Source organism: Dipodomys ordii, unplaced genomic scaffold (genome assembly GCF_000151885.1).
Source record: "Dipodomys ordii isolate 6190 unplaced genomic scaffold, Dord_2.0 Scaffold27, whole genome shotgun sequence".
Taxonomy (NCBI): domain Eukaryota; kingdom Metazoa; phylum Chordata; class Mammalia; order Rodentia; family Heteromyidae; genus Dipodomys; species Dipodomys ordii.
Genome location: NW_012267243.1, coordinates 17937348 through 17951368, shown reverse-complemented (window position 1 = coordinate 17951368; position 14021 = coordinate 17937348). Strand labels below are relative to the sequence as shown.

The 14021-nt window shown below is 44.0% G+C and overlaps 1 protein-coding gene across 1 annotated transcript in view; it reads left to right on the top strand.

Moving 5' to 3' along the window:
- The first annotated feature begins 11404 nt into the window (after positions 1 to 11404).
- Positions 11405 to 14021, top strand: part of Vamp4 (vesicle-associated membrane protein 4) — an 18855-nt gene continuing 16238 nt past the window's right edge. Inside the window, exons 1-2 of the mRNA XM_013015558.1 lie at positions 11405 to 11564; positions 11723 to 11834. Coding sequence (XP_012871012.1) covers positions 11769 to 11834 — 66 coding nt within the window. The 5' untranslated portion in view covers positions 11405 to 11564; positions 11723 to 11768. The remainder of the gene's footprint in view (positions 11565 to 11722; positions 11835 to 14021) is intronic.

Sequence of the window (14021 nt, the reverse complement as noted above, 5' to 3'; positions counted from 1 at the left end):
GTGTGTGGCTGTGGGGGAGGTGTGCAGGGGTGTGTGTGGCTGTGGCAGGGAGGTGTGCAGGGGTGTGTGTGGCTGTGGCAGGGAGGTGTGCAGGAGTGTGTGTGGCTGTGGCAGGGAGGTGTGCAGGGGTGTGGTAGAGTGTTGGTCTCAGACCAAAAATAGGAAATCTAATTGATAGGCATGAACCATAATGAGTATGGTTCATTTAAGTCAATTAGATGCTGCAGTGCTTTGTTTTCTTAAAATCCCTAATTATTGTTATTATTCTCTATTATTAGATTGCTTTATATTACCTGTGTGATTTAAAATAAAGACTGTATTTATATAAGGACATTTAATATTGTCGAGTTTACTTCCAAAACTATAAACCCAGACTTACATAATTTTCAAGTTAATCTTAACTAACATATATAAAGTTTGATAAGGGTGTACAGTTTGCTACTAAAATTAGCTGTGAAATAAGGAATGAGAAGCTAAGCACTTTTCTGATCATTTAGGCTGGAACATCTTAAAGACAGAATAATAACCCTCCAAAGACGTCCACATTGCAAAAGAGAATTGAGGCTGTAGCCGCAATTAAGGTTACTAATCAGTTCATATTAAAATAGGAAGATTAGACTGTCTGAGTAAACCAGTGTCAGGGCAAGGGTCTTTTTAAATAGAGAGGCAGAAAAGGCGATGGGACAGGATGAAAAGGATTTGGCCTGGTTTGGGGGAGGGAGGGGCCCTACGCCCAGGAAAGCGAGAAAGGAGGAGAAGGAAAGTTCTCCTATCATGTCTGCAGAAGGACACGGGTTTTCCTGTCCAGCCAACACCTGTGTCAGCTTTCTGAGAACTACAAGCTAATACGTGTATCCTTTTGTGGCACTAAGTTTTTGGCAATTTATGACTGTAGCAATAAAAATCTAAAACAAAAAAATACATATGAAAGGAAGGAACATAGGGTTGGAGGCATGGCCCAGTTGATGTAGTGCCCATCAATGAACAAAAGTTTAAGGTACCGAGTTTGAGTCCAGGTCTCAGATCTAAAAATAAAGAGAAGGAAGGGAAGAAGGAAATTTAAGGTTGGGGCAGAAGTTTACCGTGGCAGCAGCTGATCAAATGAGAAACTGCGTCAAACAGGCTTTGGGGTGCCTTTTATTCCAAACAAATAAGCCTTCAAGGTACAAGAAGCCAACAGAGAACAGGGTGGTGATAGCTGGAAAGACAGTTATCTGTGAATTATGCTTGAGAAAGACTGAAGTGTTTGGTGACTTGCTGGAGGCAGGAAATGAAGGCCACAACCCTTACACTGGTTGCCACGTCGCCCGCTAGATGGGGCATCATTTGTAGAAGGGTGAGTTGTGAGGAATGTGGCGGTCATTGTGCCAGCGACACTCAGAACCAGCGTGCACGCCCGTCTCCTCACCCCGCACGCGGTCCTGTGTGCACTCAGACCTCTCCCCTTCTCCCACAGCCATCCAGTGGGACACAGCGTACTTCAGGAGCGGGCTGTACGCTGAGTAAAGGGCATCTCTCCTTGGTGTACAGGGAGTGGCTCATATAATACTAGAAACTATTTCATCCTGGCCATCTTGTAAAATAGGTTTGTTTTCCACATTTGAGATGTTGAGAAATCAACAGTTCCTGTGTCTTGGAATAACAAGACAGGCACCAAACTCCAGGGTAATACTATACCTTCTTATTAGCTGGGTGTCAACAATTTCTTGAAGAAAAGGTTGACCTGGGAAATCACTCTCAAACTAATATTAGATTCTTATGATTGGGAGAATAGTGTTTCTTAATTCATAAAACATTTGTCATTTGCTAAGGATCTTTCTCATATAATACTCTGAATTTACAGGAAGGAAATTCAGACTTAGGGCGCTGATTTTCACATTAGCAGACTTGATCCCTCTGCCTACAACATTAGTTAGTGTCATCCTAGGAGATGGTTATAACTGGTTTCTCATACACACACTCAAACTGATCAATAATAAATGGAAATGTCTCATTTGTGACTGGGAGTGAAGTCAGCCATAACTGCCACTGGGTATTATATTTGATTCCCAGGATTTTCTTCATTCGGTGGCTTTCTATTCTGGGTGTACAGATTTCCTCATAGGGCTACACTGCAAAGCATATGTATTCTTTGAGAGGAGGAAAGGACATATATAGGAAGTTGCTGGTCTTTGGGGCCAAGAGGCAATTCATGGAAAGAACTGGGAAGTGGGGACAGAGGAGAGAAAGTCTCTGAGGCCTGTGTCTGGGGCAAGAACCCCAAGAAGGGTCTCCAGGCCCCCTGTGGATCTTTCTCAAGGCATGAATTTTGTGAAGCTCTTCACCAGCTCTATTGCCTGATTTCATCTCTTGTTTACAACAATCCATTTACCACACAAAACCCCAAGTGGTGTTGTACACTAATGCCATTTTAAAAAATTGAAATATGGGCTGAGAAGGTGGCTAAGTGGTAGAGCGCTTGCCTTGCATGCCTGAGGCCCTGGGTTCGATTCCTCAGCACCGCATAAGCAGAAAAAGCTGGAAGTGGCACTGTGGCTCAAGTGGTAGAGCACTAGCCTTGAGCTGAAGAGCTGAGGGACAGCGCCCAGGCCCAGAGTTCAGGCCCATGACTGACAAAAAAAAAGAAAAAAGAAAAGAAAAGCACTTACAAAACAACTTATTTTTCTCTTAAACTCTCCACCCGTCACTCTCAGTCAGGAGCACCTCATGTAACCACCACCCCCTGTTTTTGGATGATCTCTGTCCACAACACACAACAAAATATTTTTTTCACCACCAAGAGAATGGATTTCAAAACAGAATTTAATAAATAAAATGTATCCAAGTGCTCCACCCAACATGTTTTTCTTCAATATTCGGATCCTGAGCCCTCAAAGAATGTTTTTAAAAATTCCCTTTAGTCCAACAAAAAAGTTATGTGGAATCCTTCCCCCCAAATAAAATGTTTTTCTTGCCCATGAGAGTGAAGAAAGTCTTTTTATTTCCCCTAAGGAGAATCTCAAATTACAGTGCCAGAACTTTTTACTTTCCTTGATGCATCTTTTACTCGCGTATTTTTATCCTCATTGATCCGACTCTTGGTACAAAGACTTCCCCAGTATAAGGAACTTCCCTCCTTGCTATACTGTTTGAAAATTCAGAAGATCAATGTCTTCAGAGAATATAATGTGGTATTTCTAGATACAGCTGGCAGGAGAGGAAATCCTATTTATGCAAAAACTACTTAGCACAGAGGATGGTGTTTGGAATTAGAAAAATCCACTACTTTCTCAGAGTGTGAATTTTGTGAGACTTCCTGACAGGGTCTATTGTCTGATGGCCTGTTTTCATGTCTTATTCACAATAATCCATTCAAAACCCAAAGTAAAAAAAATTTTTTGTGGGGGTCCGGTCATGGGGTCTAAACTCTGGGCCTGGGCGCTGTCCCTCAGCTCTTCAGCTCAAGGCTAGCGCTCTACCACTTGAGCCACACCTCCACTTCTGGATTTTTCTGTGATTAATTGGAGATAAGAGAGTCTTACAGACTTTCCTGCCAGGGCTGGCTTCAAATCGCAATCCTTATATCTCAGCCTCCTGAGTAGCTAGGATGACAGGTGTGAGCCACCAGCACCCAGCTCCAGAACATCATTATAACCACAAAAAGAACCTGCCTGGGATCGTTAATCCTATTTCCCTGGCCTCCTTCTGTTCCACAAAACCCAGATGTCCCTCACTTTCTGTCTCTTTAGATGTCTGGTTTGGAAGTTTCACATAAACAGAATGGCCGTGTGTCATCTCCTGTGACTGGCTTCTATGACTTTGCACAATATTTCCAAGTTTCATCCATGATATAGTAGGTAACAGCGCGGCTGTCCATTTTATGACTGAATAATACTCTACACAGGAGAATTCCTGTGTAGATGGATGTAGTGCATCCATTTGGCAATAGATGGGCACTGGATTGTTTCTGCTTTGGGATTATTACTATCATAACTGTATTTAAGTGTACAGATGAATGGTATCAACTACTTTCACCTGGTTGTGCTACAGGTGTCTAAGACTTTTCATCTTGCACAACACAATCCTGCTCTCGACCTGCATGTATTTGGCTACTTCAGAAGCCTCATGGCAAGTGGAGCTGTGCACTATTTATCTGTGATTAATGTACTTCTTGTAGTATAATGTGTTTAAGGTTCACTGATAGTGTAGTATGTGACAGGACTGTCCCCCCCACGTACACACTTTACAGAGGAAGGGTAGGACAGCGCCTGATGTTTGGTAAAGACAGGGAATAGCAGGGGATGATATCGGATCGCAGAGAACAGTTAAGGTGGTAAGTTTTAAAGCAAATCTGCTCTCCGTCCTCGTGGGGGCCGGCTGACCTCTGCCTCAGTCCGATCTTAGCTGCCGAAGCCAGCGCCTAACACTATTTTTTAAAATAAATTTTAGTGCCAAATTCTTTCCTACCTAACGGCTTTCGTTCTGGCTGTCCTTCTACCAGGAACACCCTCCCCCTGGCTGCTTAGTGATTGCTTGCTTTTCCTACCCTTGGCTTCAGCTTCAAAGTGCTCTCTTTAGAGATACCTCCCTTACAGCCCCCTGGAGTCTGCCTCAGACACTTGTTTGTTCTTTCTGAAATGCTCATCACAAATTGTAATTACATAACTTATTTACTTTTGTCAGTTTTTTTTTCTTGCTACAATAGGAAGTCTGCAAGGACAGCAACTGGGTCTGCATTCCGAACTGCACACCTGGCTGAGTGACAGACCCGTCAACAACCACCACCACCACCACCACCACCACCCAAGTCTTTGCACACCAGAAGGAGTGGCGTGTGTCTCCTGGGATTATTTTGAGGGTCAGGCAAACCCACGCCCCCGTCTCAGGGCTGCCACACCGGAAAAACTTGACCGTTCGGTTAATGCAAGATGTTTGTGTGATGCTGCGGAAGACTGAGCGTGTGCGTGCTGAGGACACACTCTACCACTTTGCTAGACCTCAGCCAAGGCAAGATTTGTCTCAGACGACTTTTAAATGTCGGTTCCACCCAGGAATGGTGCGAGGCACTGCAGAGGGGCGCTGTGTGCTAGGAGCAAGCCAGATGCTTGCAATGGAGCCGGGAGCCGGGTGCCGCCAGCAGGTGGCCTCGTCCACACCTGCGACCTACCACTGCCGCAGCTTTTCTAGGTTCAGATTTGCCTTTGGAGTTGTCCAAACCTTATGGAAAAGGATGAAATATTTAAAGCAGACATTCTAAGTCTAGGGATGCCTGAGTAGAATTCCAAGGCTCTGTGACCTTGGATGGGGGAAGAAACACGTTTATTGACATTGACTTGTACCACGAGCTTAGCACTTCTTTCCCCTATAAATTTAGCCACCCTCAGAGAGGATGGGCAGAGTGTCCGTGCGGAATCCTAAGAGATTCCATTTAGTTAAAGACAAGGATACTGGCAGTGCTTTAAAGTGATTATCTCGTTTCCTTTTATTCATTTTATCATTGTAAGACACAAATTTTTATTCCCCAAGAGGAAATCAATGCCAATAGGCCCAAAGCCTTTTTAACCCATCTATAATAATCAAACAGTGCAGAAAAGCGCAGCAAATCTATAACAATGGGGAGATTCTACATTATCTTGTTTATGAGGTGAGCAAAAGAATCTGAAGATATTTTATTAAGTGCAGGTGATAGTCTTAAAACAGAATTTTTTTTTAGAAGCAGAGATGTTCTCCCCCCGCCCCTCCTCCCCCCTCTCCCCGCCCCCAACATACACTGTTTTGGTGTCTGGGAAATTAAACCTGTGCTGAAAATGTCCTGGGATTCAGAATTATTCTAGCTTTCACTTTCCTTAGTTTCTTTTTTTCCCTCATCTTTTCCTCTTGAAAGAAAACTTTGTAAAATTAGAACCAGCTCAACAAATATTTACTGGGTGATTAATCTGTGCAGAGTATCAGGAGAAGTAAAAGGAATCTAAGCAGAGTCCTTGATTTAAAGGAGCAATTTAAAAATCATCAGTTTGCCAGATACTGGTGGCTCACTCCTAGCTACTCAGGAGGCTGACATATGAGGATCACGGTTTGAAGCCAGCCTGAGCAGCAAAGTCTGTGAAACTCTTATCTCTAGCAAACCACCGTAAATTGCTGTTGGCGTATAGACAGTGCCCAGGCCCTGAGTTCAAACCCCTTAACCACCACCGTCAACAACAACAAAAAGATGATCCTAGCTATTCAGGAGACTGAAATCTGAGGATTGTGGTTTGAAGCCAGCCCAAGCAGAAAAGTCTGTGAGACTCTTATCAGAAAAAGCCATAAGTGGTACTGTGGCTCAAGTGGTAGAATACTAGCCTTAAACAAAAGCAGCTCAGGGACAGTGTCCAGGCCCTGGGTTCAAGTCCCAGGACCAGAAAAAGAAATCAGTTCAATCTAGCTTGCACCCTTATAATTCCAGAAGCATACTTATGTTCAAATACTCTGCTTAGAGATTAAGAGGTGGAGCTGAGTGTGGGCAGTTACCAGGAGTGACATAGGCCCCAGCCTAGAGAGCCCTGTCCCTGGGCTCTGCTCTTGGAAGGGGTTGCTATTGGTGTCAGAGTTAAATGTAACCAAGGAACACGACCTAGCCTCACGGTGCTGGTTTCCTGTCTTACCACGTGGCCTCTCCTCATACGTGCCATTACCTGTGCCACTACTATGTGCCGTCTACCATGTTGTAACCAAGGAGAAGCTCATCACAGGCCAAACTGATAAACCTGCCGGATGCTGGACTCTCAAGCTCCACAGTTTAGCTAAGGGAACATTTTTTTCCTTATAAAGTACCCAGATTCCAGTGGTTTCTAATAGCAATATAATGCAGACTAAGACATGCTTGTGTACACATGGTTGTATACACTCACTCTTCCTTGGATTCTTCTTCATACAGAGTAGTTGGGAGGTTTCTCTTGCTCTGAGAATGCTGTTATTCTCTTCAAAGTATAGAGCAGGTATTGGTGGCTCACACCTCTAACTACTCAGGAGGCTGAGGTCTGAGGATTGCAGTTTGAAGCCAACCTAGGTAGGAAAGTCCATGAGTCTTGTATTTCCAAGTAACCAGCAAAAAGCCAGAAGTGGAGCTGTGGCTCAAGTGGTAGAGCACTAGCATTGTGCAAAAGTGCTCAAGACCCTGAGTTGACAGAGCCCTGACCCTGAGTTCAAGCCCCAGGACTGGTACCAAATGAAAAAGAAAAGGAAGGGAGAAAGAAGAAAAGTCAAAGTGCAGAAAAAGTAAGACTTCACCATCCTGCTTTCTGTCTTCCTTTACAGTCCACTTAGTCGGAAGGATAAGAGGTCAAGGAGGCGCTGACGGGGACTGCACCACAGCACTAAGAAATTGAAGTTGTATTTGACATTCAGGAAAAGAAAGCCTCCCAAATCAAGTAAGATCCTCCCAAGTGTGAAGTGTGATAGATTCTGCCTCTGTGTCTGCCTTCCTTCTATTTTAGGCCCAGTATGTGGTCTACTTATTAGATAAAGTGTTTATCCCACCTTATTTTCAGCTTACAACTCTGCAACCTTGACTCATGCGCCCATTCTCTAACCTTGGACAAATTACATAAAGCCATCTCAGAATCTTGGTTTCTTAATCAATAAAATGAGGGAAATGATATTGAACACTAGTGGGTTGTTATGCGGAAATACAGAGTATGTGTTGATCATAAAAACAGCATACAACCAGGCATTTGGTAGATGGTGGCCATTTTATCTTTGAGAGAAGTATTAAGCACCAGACATCAAGGAAAGGCTCCAAGACTGTGATAACAAAATGCAATGGACTGGTTGGCTTCTTAAACATTTCATTGTCTCTGTTTTGGAGGGTAAAGGTTCGTGATGGAGGCTGGTTTCTGGGGAGACTTCTCTCCTCCAATTATAGCCGCTTCCTCACCTTGTCCCCAGTCTCTTTTCTCTGTCCGCAAACTTGCATACCATGCACACTTCATTTAAGTATAGTCACTGCTATAAAAGTCTCATCTTCAAACACACCCGGGGAAAGGGCTTCAGTGTGTGAATTCAGAAGGAACACAATTCAGTTCCTAGACTACCAGCTCTCCTCGTTTGTGTGTGAATGTGACACAAGTAGAATCTCCTTGTTTTTCTCACCTTACAGCCACAAACCACAGAGGAGTTCCATGCCAGTACATATGGATCTATCTGGTTCATTCGGTGACTGTGTACTATTCCATTCATGGATATACCATACTTATTTTTCAAAAGTCCTATTTCTTGAAAGTTAAGAGATTTTTTCCCCTACAGGCTTGCTATTAGAAAATAAATCTTCAGCAGGGCATCTATGACTCACACCTGTAATCCTAGCTACTCAGGAGACCGAGATCTGAGGATCACAGTTCGAAGCTAGCAGAAAGTCCATGAGATTCTTTTATCTCCAATTAATCACCTAAAGAGCTGGAAGTGGCACTGTGGTTCAAGTGGTAGAGTGCAAGCCTTGAGCAAAAGAAGCTCAGGGATAGTGCCTAGGCCCTGTGTTCAAGCCCCTGTAGAACACACACACACACACACACACACACACACACACACACAAAATCTGCAAAGACTGTTTACAGAACCCTTTTATAAATCTATGGCATAAAGTTTAGAAGTCAAATTACTAGATCAAATGAACTTTACCTATCTGTTACAACATAGCTGCTGCTTCATTAAAACGAAATAAAACAAAGAAAAATAAACCCAACATGATTCCTTTACTGAGGACACCAGGTTCACATATATGTGAAACAAGGTCTCACAATGGAAAACAGAAAACAAAGAAACTTAAATGAATAACATCGGAGGAAATGGAGGTCATGAAGAAATAAGGTAGGGGAGGAAATAAGCAAGTAGCTTGAGTTGACTGGAGTTTTGATTCTCAATGCTACTTATAATCTTTAAGGCTTACTGGTCTATTTGATTCAAAATTTGCTGTAAAATGACATTTTCTAAGTTTTCACAGATGTTGGGGATAGTCAAAGGGGCTGTATTCAGGTGAGTAGATGGTATGGCTTAAAAAAAAAAATCCTCTCCCACTGGGTGCTAGCGGCTCACACCTGTAATCCTAACTACTCTGGAGGCTGAGATCTGAGGACTGCAGTTCAAAGCCAGCCCAGAAAGAAAGTCCATGACTCTCATCTCCAATTAACTACCCAAAGAGCTGGAAGTGGAGCTGTGGCTCATGTGGGAGAATGCTAGCCCTGAGCAAAAAAGCTCAGGGACAGCGCCCAGCCGAGTTCAAACCCTAGCTCTGGAAGGCACATACGCACAAATATCCCATCTATAAGCAATGAAACCAAAAACAATCAGCAGCACGAAAGGATTGTGGCTGAAAAGAAACCTGAAAGCAGTCAGATATTCATAAAAGCTACACAGTGACATGCCCATTCTGCGCAATAATCACATTTCCTTAAACTGTCCAAGAACTGAGACTGTAACTGGCTAAAGTTCCAATCAGTGAAGGTAGCAAAGCAGGTAAGACCCACCCCCAACATATGCAGATATGCAGACACAAGACAAACCCTAAGAGGGAGTAAGGTAAGTTCAGGGTCTGGGTGCAGTGGCCGTCACAGCCACAATACAAAGAAGCGTCCATTCCAGAGCCACTGCATCCCAACCAGCCCAGGCCTCCGTGGCTTACTATTTCACAGCATCTCAGAACAATTAAATCAGAATCTAAGTAATGCCTACCCATTTGCAGATGACACAACCCGGGCTATTTACCTAAAGTTGCACATGCCTTAGACAAGGTATCTTTCGTTAGTGTGTGTGTGTGTGTGTGTGTTGCCAGTCTTGGGGCCTGAACTCAGGGCCTGGGTGCTGTCCCTGAGCTTCTTTTTGCTCAAGGCTAGTACTCTACCACTTGAGCCACAGCGCCACTTCCAGTTTTCTGATGATTAATTAGAGATGAATCTCACGGACTTTCCTGCCCGGGCTGCTTTGAACTGTGATCCTCAGATCTCAGCCTCCTGAGTAGCTAGGATTATAGGGGTGAGCCACCGGCTCCCGGTAGGTCGTGGGGCCTGAACTCTGGGCCTGGGCACTGTCCCTCAGCTCTTCAGCTCAAGGCCAGCGCTCTACCACTTGAGCCACAGCGCCACTTCCTGCTCTAGTGTATTCTTTTTTTTTTTTTTTTAATTTTTTTTGGTCCGGTTGTGGGGCCTGAACTCTGGGCCTGGGCACTGTCCCTCAGCTCTTCAGCTCAAGGCTAGTGCTCTACCACTTGAGCCACAGCGCCACTTCCGGCTTTTTTCTTTTTGCTTATGTGGTGCTGAGGAATCGAACCCAGGGCCTCGAGCATGCAAGGCAAGCGCTCTACCACTGAGCCACCTTCTCAGCCCCATTCTTGAGAAAATTTTGATGGTGTTTCATATGCAAGTACTTCCCTGTAAAATCACACTGCATGTTAGCATATCAACGTCTATGAGATAGCAAAGGAAACGGACTCTGTTTAATCTAAGCTTAATGTATGAAAACTCATTTTCTTCTTCCTCATAACAAGACCCTCCCATTAAATCCCACATTTTATATGAAGATTTCTCTCCTCCAGAAAGCAAGCAGTTTTGCATCCGATTTTTGAGCAGAAATCAACTTGTGATGCGATCTACTTGAAGATCGTGTCAGATGCTGTAAGCTGAAGGCTGTCTCCCGGGTGCCTCCGCTTCAGACCCGATCACAAGCCTCCAGTGGTTCAGTCTGTGCTTCTGATTGATCAGCTACAAATTGGGGCAATCGCAATGCTAGTCTTAGAGACTAAGGGTGACACCTAAGTTGCTGGTTTAGCGTAAAGGATGCGGCAAAGGGTGTGGGCAGATAGATGTCTTAGGTGCCTAGGGAAAGGTGTAGGAGCAGGAGCCTGGAGCTTCCGCGCACTTCCACTCTCACACAACACTGTGTGTCCACTTCTCTGGGAGCTCTCTGGAGTGCCGCCTCTTGGATGTTTAAGGAAGCTTCATTTGTAGGTCTCCTGGATTACGTTGGCCACTGGGAGTCAACTCAACCTGCAGCCCAGAGACTGAGGGGGCTGAGATGTCCCAGCCTTTTAATCATGCCCTGGTCTTTGCTGCTGGAGCACTCATTCTAACGCTGGGGCCGTCTGCTGCCAGTCAGGAGCACGCGAGACTTCCCCATACTGCCTTCAAAACAGGAGGAGTGCCTCAAGTGGGTAGGACGGTAGGTAGATAGACAGACAGATAGACAGATAGACAGACAGAGCTTAAGTACTCTTACTTTGTGAGTGAATATATATACACAAATATATAATTATTATAATACATTACACTATCTCACTAGTACCTACAAAACTTAGCCCTCTTCCTGCAGCACCAATGGAATATGAGTTTGAATGTTTCTGTGTGCATTATCTTGTGACCACCCAAATTTATGCAAAAGCATAGAAATGACTTATTTTTTTAGATGAGGAAACAGAATCGTTGCTTACCCAGCTAATTAAAAATGAGGAAAGATTGTCATCAACTACAAGATAAAATCATTGAGCAAAACATTTTCAGGGACCCACCCCTATCCCTTCTTTCATTTTACAAACTCCTAAAGAGACCCATTTCCTCCAGGTATTTTCTTAGGGAAGTATACTCTTGTCTTGAAGGATTTTGCGTTTCTAAAGTGGTGACAGGGAGGAGAACCGCAGCACACGGGGCCTTGTGCGCTGCCGCTGAGATTTACCCTCGGCCAAAGGTTTCCCGCTTGATAGGATTTATTTTCTCTTTAGGGTGAATACTGCCTCTGCTGGGAAATAGAAGAGTGTGAGTAGAAATATGCCCCCCAAGTTCAAGCGCCACCTCAACGATGATGATGTTACTGGCTCGGTGAAAAGCGAAAGGGTGAGTTCAGAATCTTAACTTCAAAAAAGAGATGTTTGTATTCCCTTTGCAGAGTCACAGAAAAAAACAACAGCTACAGTTCACGGCCATTGCCGGGCAGTAAAAGGGATGTGCATCCTGCTTACCCTGACTGGTCACTGCTGACATACAGGGTGTCAAAAGACAGGTTAACAGGAGAAAGAGTAATGGTTTATTTGCTCTTAGTCTTACATGACATGGGAGCCTTCAGATTTAAGACCCAAAGAGCAAGGTTGATGCCATTTTCTTTCTTTTTTTTTTTTTGTCCATCTTGGGGCTTGAACTCTGGGCCTGGGCACTGTCCCTGAGTTCTTCAGCTCAGGGCCAGCACACTACCACTTCAGCCACAACACCACCTCCGGTTTTCTGGTGGTTTATTGGAGATAAATCTCATGGACTTGCTTGCCCAGGCTGGCTTTGAACCAGGATCCTCAGATCTCAGCTTCCTGAGTAGCTAAGATGACAAGTGTGAGCCACCGGTGCCCGGCCAGGTTGACTGCATATTTATGCCTCAGTTCAATGAAGCATAAAGACAGCCATGCAGAAATATGATGATACAAAAATGATATATATGATCTGGTGTAATATAAGTGGGAGGGAGGGAAACGTATCGAGGCCTGTCTGTCCAGATTCTTCCTGGCCTCTCTTTGAATCTTACTCCCTTTTGGGTATGAGGCAGGCTCCCTTGTGGAATGGGGGTCTCATGAGCTCAGTCCAACAAGGTAGGTCAGAGAATCTTTTATGGACAGCTTTTAAGTAGCAAGGTAGGGGAGGATTAGGGCAGTGCTTTCTAACTTTTATGGCTGGCTTTGCGGAGCGGAGGTTCTGCTTCCTTCTTCCCTGGGGAAGAATTCTAGTGTCTGTGGCTTTCCTGGAGGAAGGATGCGGGATAAAACAGGAGGTCAGGAACCAGGAATTCCTGAAGTCTTAGGGTATCATTTGTCTGAGCTGCCAGTGCACTGTTCTAATCCTACTTGTGTTCTTCATAGTGAGCATATTAAAAGTTACATTACGGCTTAGTTTGTAGCTTAGTAGTAGAGCACTTGCCCAGCTTATATAAGGCCCTGAGCATTCAGTCCTCAGCACAACGACCAATACTACTACTACTACTACTAATTAGATTGTTGACAACTGAATACTGCTTCCGTTATTGATAAAATCACTGTGCTCATAGTTTCTAGTGTTTGTTCAAATATGTAATTCTTATTTAGAATGCTGAAATCAAACATATTTGGGATTCAGAATGTTTCAGACTTAAAGCTAGTTAGTTAAATGAAACTTACGTAACAGCTTGTTGGATATCTGTGCCAGTATCTCCAAACATATTACCATACTTCAGTAAAATATATGATTAACCAAGTATGTAAATGAAATGAATAAATAAATTAGCTAAATAAAATTGAGTTTACATATTTCTTTAAACAAGTTTTGGCACCAAACGTAAACCTTTTTTCTATTAGAACAGCAACAAACAGAAAATGCAGTACCTCTAATCCTAGCTATTGGTTCAAGGCCAAAAAAGTCTGAGAGACTGATCCAAAAGCAGGGCTAGAGGTGTAGTTCAAGTGGAAGCCAAGTAAGCGAGTACGGCCGTGAATTCAAACCCCAATAATACAAAACCTTTTGTATCATAGAATTAGAACTTGGAATTTCAGATAATAGATTCTATACTTAAAATTGTCTCTAGACTATCTTCTATATAGATTTTCAATTTCTAGCACAGTCCAGAATACGCTAAACAAATACTCTGTAAACAGGAGCTGGTGTGTATCTCAGTGGTAGAGTGCCTGCCGAGCATGTGCAAGGCCCTGGGTTTCACCCTTAGCATTGCAAAGGAGGAGGGAAGAAGGGGGAAGGGAGTTGTAGCATTTATGTGTTTATTTATTTATTTGTGCCAGTCCTGGGGCTTCAACTCAGGGCCTGGGTGCTGACCCTGAGCTTTCTGGCTCTTGGCTCGCATTCTACCACTGAGCTGCAGTGGTGGTTCATTGGAGATAAGAGTCTCAAGATGGTCTGGGAAGGTGGCTCAGTGGTAGAGCGCTTGCCTTGCATGCATGAGGCCCTGGGTTCAATTCTTCAGCACCACATAAGCAAAAAGAAAAAAGCTGGAAGTGGCGCTGTGGCTCAAGTGGTAGAGCACTAGCCTTGAGCTGAAGAGCTGAGGGACAG